Source organism: Rhinopithecus bieti, unplaced genomic scaffold (assembly GCF_001698545.2).
Source record: "Rhinopithecus bieti isolate Rb0 unplaced genomic scaffold, ASM169854v2 scaffold_28024, whole genome shotgun sequence".
NCBI lineage: Eukaryota > Metazoa > Chordata > Mammalia > Primates > Cercopithecidae > Rhinopithecus > Rhinopithecus bieti.
This window is the reverse complement of record NW_016812359.1, coordinates 195,463-206,179: the sequence shown is the minus strand read 5'-3', so window position 1 is coordinate 206,179 and position 10,717 is coordinate 195,463. Positions and strand designations below refer to the sequence as shown.

General features: G+C 36.5%; 1 protein-coding gene across 4 annotated transcripts in view; it reads right to left on the bottom strand.

Annotated features, from left to right (window-relative positions):
- PAIP1 (poly(A) binding protein interacting protein 1) overlaps positions 1 to 10,717 on the bottom strand; it is a 35,874-nt gene that overhangs the window by 3,910 nt on the left and 21,247 nt on the right. For all 4 annotated transcript variants that reach the window (XM_017895965.1, XM_017895963.1, XM_017895964.1 and 1 more), the window contains exons 5-10: positions 9,751 to 9,862; positions 7,669 to 7,794; positions 6,390 to 6,496; positions 5,718 to 5,835; positions 4,609 to 4,663; positions 677 to 770 (exon numbers count right to left, since the gene is read on the bottom strand). In XM_017895965.1, coding sequence (XP_017751454.1) covers positions 677 to 770; positions 4,609 to 4,663; positions 5,718 to 5,835; positions 6,390 to 6,496; positions 7,669 to 7,794; positions 9,751 to 9,862 — 612 coding nt within the window. The remainder of the gene's footprint in view (positions 1 to 676; positions 771 to 4,608; positions 4,664 to 5,717; positions 5,836 to 6,389; positions 6,497 to 7,668; positions 7,795 to 9,750; positions 9,863 to 10,717) is intronic.

Below are 10,717 nucleotides of genomic sequence, written 5' to 3'. Positions count from 1 at the left end.
AAAAAAAAAAAAAAAAAAAAAAGGCCCAAGGACAGGTACTACTATTCTTCTTTTATAGATGGAGAAGCAGACACAGAAGTTGCCCAAGATCTTACAGTACGTTTTAGAGCTTCTTAAAGTCTAGATACAATAGAATCTATTTTTAAAAAATTATGCTTAGGCATACTATATTTTAATGGTTATTTTCCTCAACTATACATTTTTCAGAACTAGTCTGTGAGTTAATACAATTTTCTGAAACTTTTTTAACACATAACCACTACCACATAGCACTATCAAATCAAAATATCAAAATGCCTTTTTTTTTTTTTTTGAGACACAGTCTAGCTCTGTCTCCCAAGCTGGAGTGTGCAGTGGCAAGATCTCAGCTCACTGCAACCTCTGCCTCCCAAGTTCGAGCAATTCTCATGCCTCAGCCTCCCAAGTAGCTGTGATTCTGTGATCCTGCCTAATTTTTGTATTTTTAGTAGAGACAGGGTTTCGCCATGTTGGCCAGGCTGGTCTTAAACTGGCCTCAAGTGATCCGCCCTCCTCAGCCTCCCAAAATGTTGCGATTACAGGCGTGAGCGACTGCGCCTGGCTCCAAACACCATTCTTTCACGAGCTGCTTCGTCTAATTTCCACCTACAAATCAGACACGGAAATTTCATGAAGTTAGTAAGTAAAGAAAACTTACGGATCACCAGCCCCGGATAAATCTGTTCCATTTTCTTCATAATCTGGAAAAAAGTCCTCTCTTTCAAGTAATTCTTGGTATTTCTCTTGGTAATCTGTAAGACAACATAGGAGAAAAACTAAATGCTGAAAAAATCACATGAGATGACCAATCACCCCTAAATGTTTTTTAATATTATGACTTTTGCCCCCCTGCATGCTCAGAAATCTTAAAGTAATTACATAAAGTACTATAAATATAAGTTGGAAATCACAACCATTGTAGGTGATGTACATTCATGGCCAATGTGTACTGTTTACATTCTCTACTGCTGCTTTCCATCAGACAGAATAATGGTTATATAACTGTTGGGAAAGAACAGTCTTTCCATACTCCTGTTTTTCCTTTCATTGGAAAGATATTAATCAAATACTACTGGTTTCCAGCTCCCCCTGAACTCCTCCACAAGGAAGTAAAGAAAGCTATCTGGTAAAGTAAGCAGGTAACAACAAATGGTCTGTTGCTCAGATGAGGTTAACCTACCAAAAGTTTTGACAATGGGGGATTTTCCTTCCCTTTCTTCCCAGAGAGATGGGGAAGGCAGCTACCTGGTAAATGTTTCAGCTCTGCCAACTTTCCCTTCATTGGATCCTCCAAAGTAATACCGGTGATATCACAGCTATCTGCCAATTGTCTTAGGAAGAGTTACTGGGTACCTTTTAAGGAAAGTATTTCTTTATGAAGTCCTAACCTCTGAATAAAAAAAAAAATGAATCCGTATATATTAAGACTAGTTATCTTATAATTAAGTTTCTTATGAACAGAAGCCAATGGAAATTTTGCAATTATATTAGACTGTGTAAAAGCCATGTTTTTCCAAGACTGTGTCAGTCTGTATAAAACTCTAAATCCAGCTTCAAGGGCTAGGGACATGCTGATACTCAATTTTGACAATTTAGAGACAGTTTTAACAATAAAACCTTCCTGCTACAAATGCTTCAGGTACTAGCTAAGACATTCTTTTAAATGTATGGATGAGTTGACAGAAAAGAAGAACCAAGTCACCAGGTCATAAATGAAGAAGGAACTGAAAGCCATACATAAACTGCAGCTGCTGCAGCTGGGAGGCTGACAGGTGATGTTCGTCTCAGCAACTAAGGGGCTTGGATTTTAAAACCCACAGAAAGTCAGAAAGCAAGGTCTTGGGCCCCATGTGAAACAGGAAGATGAAATCCATGCTCCATGCCTACCTCACCTGCACAAACCTGGGGCCCTCAAAAGGCTGGTAACTTAAACAAAAGGAGAATCAGGAAAAAACCCCAAAAATATCTCAGTGCTGTTTTATCTAAGCGAGACAGCAGGAAAGCTTGGTCGTCTCTGCCTGGGTTTGGAGTAGGGACAGGGCACTTTGTAAAAATTGGTTCCCCAGAGAATTTTTAACAATGGGCCTGCACCTCAAATTCCTACTACCTACATAAAGAACCCCTATGACAAGAAAATAAAAAATTTGTCCAAGTCAGTGATACCTACTCTGTGGCTCCTGGCAGAAGCAAATGTAAAACCATTTTGGATAGAGGTTCCTATAATCCAAGTCATAGTGTTTTCATGAGAAAAAAAAAAAAAGACAAAGCACTGAAGCATTCAGTCAGGGTCATATTAATATGAAACTTCAAATGGTTTAAGAAAAAAAAATGTGTGGACAAGGTCAGGAATTCAAGACCAGCCTGACCAACATGGTGAAACCCCGTCTCTACTAAAAAAAATACAAAATTAGCCAGGTGTGGTGGTGCACACCTGAATCCCAGCTACTTGGGAGGCTGAGGCAGGAGAATCGCCTGAACCCAGGAGGTGGAGGTTGCAGTGAGCCGAGGTCACGTCACTGCACCCCAGCCTGGGTAACAGAGTGAGACTCCGTCTCTAAAAAACAAAAGAAAAAAAAAGTGTGTGGAAAGAGCACAAATGATAAAGCAAATAACTGTTAACAAAAAGTACACCTGGGTAAAAGGTATTCCTTGTACAATTTTACTTTTGTAACTTTTCTGTAAGTTTGAAATCATTTCCAACTAAAAGTTTAAGAAAGACAGTTAAGGCAAAAATTTTATGTGTGATGATCAGAAATAACAAGGGTTATAATTAAGATGATAAAACAAAATATAAAACAGAAGTAAGCATGTTTAGAATGAGAAAATTAACTTGAAACTGAGAAAAGGTCAAGATTATTTGAACAAAATGCAGAAATAAAATTCAGCTTGATTTTATGTAAAACTAAGATTTCATTTACTTTCATAAAGTACAGGAGATTTAAAACCCTTAAGAAAAGAAACAGATCTATTGGCTGTCTACATTACTTCTTTTCCTTGAAAAGAAACTGAAAACCAAACTGAATTTCTGTAAATCAAACAGTACTAGAAACAAACAGGTTAGACAAAACAATCAAAATAAATCAAGGTAATTTTTAAGAATAAGAGGAAAGATTTGTCTTACCAGACAGCAAGATTCACAGTAAGGTAAAAATAACTAAGTGTAGTATTGGCATAGAAAGAGATTAACAGAAAAAAAGATTCACACAAACACAGGAATAAGACACACAATTTTATAGAAGAGTTACATGGTATACAACAAAGGGGGCTTAACTAGGAAAGGAAGGATGGCTTAATACCTATTGTTGAGACAACAGGCAATGGAAAAGATACTTAATTCCTATGATATCCTCCTATATAAAAATTGCACTGGTAGATTAAAGACCTAAATATAAAAGCAACAATGATTTTAGAAGCAAATAGAAGTGGTAAGGGAACTTTCTTAAACCACAGAAAGTACAAACAAGACTGAAATTTTGTTTACATTAAAACTCAAAGGTTCTACATGACAAGACATTACAAACAAAATGCAAAGACAGCCAAATACTAAGAGAAAGAAGGTAACCGAAACCCTCAGCTAAGAATCACTTTTTTCTAGACTACACAAGTAATTACAAAGCAGTAAGACAAATAATCCAACAGAAATATGAGCAAAGAGCATAAGCAGGCAATTCTCAAAGAAAGAAATCAAAAAGGTCAACGGGAACAAGAAAACTTCAATATAACTTGTCAGGAAAATAAAATATCAGCAAGATAGAATTTCATACAATCTGATGGATAAAAATTAAGTTTAATAAAAAGTATTGCCAAAGATGAGGAGCAGGAACCCTCATGTGCTGCTGATGGGAATGTTAAGTGGCATAATCATGCTGGAAAACAATTTAGTAACATTTAGTGAAGTTTAACATGCCCGTAACGTGTAACTTAATTCTACTCCGTGCCCTAAAGAAACTTCTTTGTGCTAGAGACACAGGACAGTCAATGCTTGGAATCCGGTGGAAACAAATGAAAAAATTCCAACCATAAGCTGGTTGCAGTTTGTACCAAATGGGAAAAATTTCTCTTCCTCACTCTACAGTCCCATCTATTACAACTAAGGCAATCTTTCTATAAATGATCCTTTTCCAGAAGAGGAAATGTGCAGAGATTTCGATTTTAATTAATTCTCACACACCAAGTATTAATGAAATGTGTAATTCCTCGTGTCGACAAGTATTAACCCATATTATGTTGCTGACTATGCGGTGAACTAGAACCGTCTTTCCCCTACATCTAATCACCTGAAAATTTAAGATTATAAAAAAATGTTAGAGGAAATATAAAATTAAAATAGTTGCATTTAATTGAGAATCCTTCCCATCCTCTGTTGTAAGGTGACAAGACATTATATGTGGAATCAGACTTTCATTTGAAATGGTTCAAGTGGTCACTATGAAGAGCATTCTATATTAGACCAACGATTACACTGGTATTTTAGAATGATGTGAAGACATCAAAAAGTTATAATTTTGTGCTGGTGAGGATGTGGTTTTCCGTAAATTTACTACTTTACCAACACAATTGGGAGGAGGGAATGACTGTGAGACAACATACCTGGATCAGCTGCAGTGAAAGGAACACCATCAGATGTATAAAATGTTGGTTCATTCTAGGATGAATCAAAGTGATAAAAATATGTAATCATTTCAGAATTGATTTTTATAAGTACAATAATGAAGCATGGCTGATGTCAACTCGTCTGCACCTGATAATGCAAGAACAAGCAAAAGAACCTAACTTCCTAGTAGCCATTTTCATTTCACTGAGAAAGTCTATGGTTTTCAGATTTCCATTCTATTATCTCAATTTCTTGTGGTTCTAACAGTGCTGTCTATTGTCTTTCAGTGAACTGTTCTGTTGTGTATTGCCATTTAGCGTCAGTGCATTTTTAGCTGTGGTTTCCTCCAACCCCACCATTTCTTTTTTTAAAGAATTTCCAAGACCAGGGTTGGAGGAACATTCCTCCACAGCTGCTTCGTTTGTTCATGTCAGGTGCTTCAGGGCATCATTGGCCTAGTAACCTTTTCTTTTGAGATGGAGTTGCGCTCTTGTTGCCTGGGCTGGAGTGCAATGGCATGATTTCAGCTCACCACCACCTCTGCCTCCCAGCTTCAAGCAATTCTCCTGCCTCTGCCTCCCGAGTAGCTGGGATTACCGGCAGGTACCACCACGCCCGGCTAATTTTGTATTTTTAGTAGAGATGGGGTTTCTCCATGTTGGTCAGGCTGGTCTCGAACTCCTGACCTCAGGTAATCCGCCTGCCTCGGCCTCCCAAAGTGCTGGGATTATAGGCGTGAGCCACCACGCCTGGCCAACCATTTTTATATTATTTTTCTTTACTACAACATGCAAAGTAAAAGTCTGAGATGCAGGTCCTTGGTTATGAATTCTCTGGAAAAGCTGCTTCCTGGCATCCCTGTGCTCAAGTCCAAGCCTCGTCAATCTCTCTTGCCACTGGATAGATCTTTCTCTAGTCCACCCTTTCACTGGAGAATTCTAGGTCTCTTCTCTTTTTTACCCAGTCTGATGGTTGCCATGTCACTCAAAGCCAGTGAAGACAGTTATTAGGCACTGAATTCTGAGAACAGCTTTATGTAGATCTGCTAATTTCCAAAACTGAATTCAAGCAATAAGCAAAACTTAAAATACAAACAGTGGCATACCATAAAGTAGTTAGGATCATTTTCTGGTGTTGCTTCTCTATATGTTGAAGTTGCATGGACTCTACCCCAGTTACTTGACCGGAGTTCTACAAGCTTCAAGAGCATCTGTTTTACATCTCTGTAGAAAAAAGTTGAAAATGAGTTAGTGTATCCACCATAAGGGCTGTCAGACCCTAAAATATCTCAAATTCCTAAAACTTTATTTCCTTAATTTAACATGTATATCTGAGGCCTTGATTTTCTAGACATTTCCTATATGACATAAATTCATTTAAAAAAACAGCCTTGAATTATGTTCCATGTAACTATAACTGTATGGACCTTAAAGGCAGTGGCTATCCTTCAAACAACATTTTTATGTGTCCTACTCTACTTACAGTAGTACTTTTATTTGTTGGACAGTTAATATCTGGATTTTATTTTTCATTTAATTCATATTTTAACGTAAGAAAATTAGCTTTTCAACTTCTGAGCAAAATGTCTGACACGTCTATCACAAAATGTCTAGTGAGCAGAAAGTACAGGTAAAATATTATTCCTTTAAAGAAAGTATTTTTGCATATCCATTAGCCATCAACTACCCTGCTGAAGTACAGCAAATTAAAAAACAATCTCCAAAGAAAAAGCAAGACATTGAGATGTACTGGCTATTTACATTACTTCTTTTCCTACCTACTGCAGTTTGCATCTAGGACAACATTTTCAATTCTCTGAATAATTTCTTCCATATCCATCTTTCCTTTTTCCTTCCAAGCATCTTCCAAAACTGATCCTGTCAACTAAAAAAGCAGGTGTCAGTAAAATAAGAAATTCCATAGCGTATTACAGAAATTCTAAAAAGGTATCAGTAACAGTTCAAGCATTCCCTAAACAAGATGAATTTAGCGAGTTTAATATTCCTAATTCTTCTCTACCATCTAATATTCAGTGATCTCTACCGCCCTCTATATTTCTCTTCACTGAGGGAAACTAAAAAAATAAACGATAGCAGAACTTTAATCATGGGTTTTATGTCAACGACTTTTATATTCCCTGTATGACTAAGATAGGCTATTAGATTTTAATGAACATATCACTTTTTTGAAATATACAACATGCAACAAACAGAAGCTTTGAATTAAAAAAAAAACACAAACACTCATTTCATCAGGAAATAAATGAGTTAAGAATTTAAACAGGTAATTTATAGAAAGTAATAAGCAAATGGCTAATAAACATGAAGAAATGCTTAGAATCATCTATGACAAAACAAAAACCAAGATTGATTATATCCATCACTACAAGGATGTAGGAAGAGATATACTCATTCTGCTGATAGGGCTATACTCTGGTTCAGCATTTGGAAGGCAAATTAGCCATTATTTGTCGTAAAGTACGTATGCTCATCGACCCACCAAATCTGTGTTTAAGAATTTAACCTACAAAAGTATCTGCACATATAAAGACAAGAGGAAATATTACAAGCAATCTTGCAGTGGCTAAACTGAAGATAATCCAAATATTCATCAATAAACACTGATAAATGTTATGGAATGGATAAACAATGCATATGCATATGACAGAATACTAGGAAGTTATTCAATAAAAGATACCTCTTTTATTGTGTGTGCCATGGAAAAATTTAAGATGTTTCATTAGGTGGCAAAACAAAAAAAAAAAGCCAAAAGAGTAAGATCTTATTTAATAAGAGCACATATACAGAGATAAGAAGGGAAGAAGACAGAATTTGCACATGGAAATGGTGTAAAGGACTTCCATTTTTCACTTCTGAACTTGCTTCATATATTACATAATAAGTATATCTTGCTTTTCCAAAATAATTGGAAAAAAGTAAAATGTCAGTATTTACCTTAAAGTAATAACTTAATCTTGAATTCATTTGTATACTATACAGACTCCCCTTCCTCTAAATCATAAGAGGTAAATTAGTTAAAAAAAAAAAAAAACCTACCTTCAATAATTTTACTGCACAAATTAAATTGTCATCCATAGGATTAGAAAAGAGGGCATTCAGCAATTCTCGAAGACCAACCTGAAGAATATCTGCTCTTGTAACCTGTCCATTTGTTCCCTTGATCTTTTGGGACCAAAAAAAAAAGAGAGAAAAAAACAAAAGGAATGATGCCAAAAATATAATACAGATACAAAAATGAACAAGGCATTGGCAAAATAAGTGTTTTAGCTAAATGACAAAAGTCATCGGAACACACTCTGATATCTTCACAGACTTAGAATTACTTTGTATGTAACTAAGACCTCTAATAAAACTGGTAAGCTATGGGTAAAATTTAATATCCATTTATCACAGAGTCAGCATAATTTAAGCCCACTTTGATGTTACTGCTTCATAAAGCTTTCTCTAGTTTGTTCAACAACCACTTTTTTTGAACACACAGCATTTTATTCTGCTTTTAAAATATTTTAAAATATTCTATTTTGCATCAGAGTGGTATATGTATTTTGTATCACTGGGTAGAAGAATTTTAGGTGCAGGAACTAAACCTTACCTTTACATCCCCCATAGACCTAGCATCATTACCTCCATATAGAAAATGCTCAACAGTATTCTTATTTTAGACTGCTGTTCATATTTTGGCTTAAACAAAAATTAGACTGAAAAAGAACATGGCATAAGATTTTCAAAAAACTAAGTCCACCTGTGATAAAAAGGCATAGTAAGGCTCTGGACTGGACATAGACCTTTTAGATACAATGACTGAGATGCACATTTGATAGATTCACATTGTTTTATGATGTTTCTGATATTATGGCATTTATGATCTTAGGTTCTCAAATCAGAGTATAAGAAGGTATAAGCTTATATCTGAAATTCACTAATTTAAAAAATCAAGCAGAAGCTGGGCGTGGTGGCTCATGCCTGTAATCCCAGCACTCCGGGAGGCTAAGGCGGGCAGTACCTGAGGTCAGGAGTTTGAGACCAGCCTAGCCAACATGGTGAAACCCCAACTCTACTAAAAATATAAACATCAGCCAGGCGTGGTGTTACGTGCCTGTAATCCCAGCTGCTCAGAAGGCTGAAGCAGGAGAACCACTTGAACCTGGGAGGCGGAGGTTGTAGTGAGCCGAGATCATGTCACTGCACTCCAGCCTGGGCAACAGAGCGAGACTCTGTCCCCGCCAAAAAAAAAAGAATTCAGGCAAATCCATTACACAGTAATAATGCTGTGCTGAATGCAGCACTTCTATTGCCTACTAACAAGCACATACTTAAGTATACCACCCAAATTTATAAATATGTTTAGCTGTAGACTTTGCACAAATGCATTTTTATGTGGAGGATTAATATATAAAATAGGACAAAAAATAACTATTCTTAGGGGTTGGGGGATTGGGGAGATGTTGGTCAAAGGAAACAAAATTTCAGTTAGGGGGAATAAGTTCAAGAGATCTCTTGTACATCATGATGACTATAGTTAACAATATATTGTATACATGAAAACTGCTAAAAATTTTAAGTGTTCTTAACACACAAAAAATGTAAATACATGTTAAATAGCTTGATTTAGCCATTCTACAACGTATACATATATCAAAGTGTTATGTACCATAAAGATAATTTGTCAATTAAAAAAATAAATATTTTTAAAAAAACTATTTGGGTGAATTAGAGTGAAAAGCCTAGAGACTCTAGTCTCTCTTTTCACTCAGAGTTCTGCAGAGTAAATTGCTTTGAACCACCATCTAAAAGTCAACATACTAAACGTATTAACATATAAGATGCAAGAATTCAAAAAGGTATTACTGTTGATATCTCAAGAACTTAAATTTGCATGTAAACCACAGCTTCCTAAAGTATGCAGACTTTTACCTCAGTAATTATTTCCCAATATCCTGCCCATGAGCAAATGTTATGGACAGACGGTCCAGTAAACGTAGGTGCTGAAACATGTTTTCTTTCCTCCTTCATTTCACTCTTCATGTTGTAAAGGTACAATATGAACACAAATTCCTCATTGAGATCAACTTATGTTCTCAGGCCTTGTTAGTACTTAACAAAAGAAAAACTTCTCACCTCCAGGTTAAGATAAAGTTCTCCCAGAAAGAGTACAAATGCATGAAATCGTTTTCGAGTAACTTCATCCCCTTTTGCAGCTTGATCTTTAACTTCATATTCAGTGCGACATCTAATTAAAGACATATCTTTTATAATCTCACATTGCTTTGCTTTTTAAATAGTCAAACAAGATAACCATTTGTCAGTTTGGTTGTCCACAGCAAGAGGCAAGGACAATGTCCCAATGCTCTTTCTACAATAAAGAAACTGTTCCTGCTTATTGAAGAGGCTAGATTACACACCATCTTTTTGTACTAAGACTCCCAGTTTGAAAAAACTGATAGTTTTATTTTCAACTATTTTTATCAAATTTGTAATATGTTTAAGCAACACAGGTATAATCAGATTCACAGCATACTGGCAGCACCAAAGAGAGGAGAGGGAGCCTCACCTTATTTGTCTTACAGGTTTTTACTAAGAAAGCACTGATTTTACATGTCTCTGTAAATGTTTTTTACACTACAACTTTGAAAAGGATCTTTAAATACAGACGCGCACACACACACACATGCACACAGCCTCCAACTGAAAATAAAATGAATTAAGTCCATTATTCTGGTAATTTCTATTATACGTATCAGAGAAGTATTCATGTGAGGAAAAAATTCCCCTATTAAAACCAAAATTAGAGGCCGGGCGCGGTGGCTCAAGCCTGTGATCCCAGCACTTTGGGAGGCCGAGACGGGCGGATCGCGAGGTCAGGAGATCGAGACCATCCTGGCTAACACGGTGAAACCCCGTCTCTACTAAAAAATACAAAAACTAGACGGGCGAGGTGGCGGGCGCCTGTAGTCCCCAGCTACTCGGGAGGCTGAGGCAGGAGAATGGCGTAAACCCGGGAGGCGGAGCTTGCAGTGAGCTGAGATCTGGCCACTGCACTCCAGTCCGGGCGACAGAGCGAGACTCCGCCTCAAAAAACAAAAAA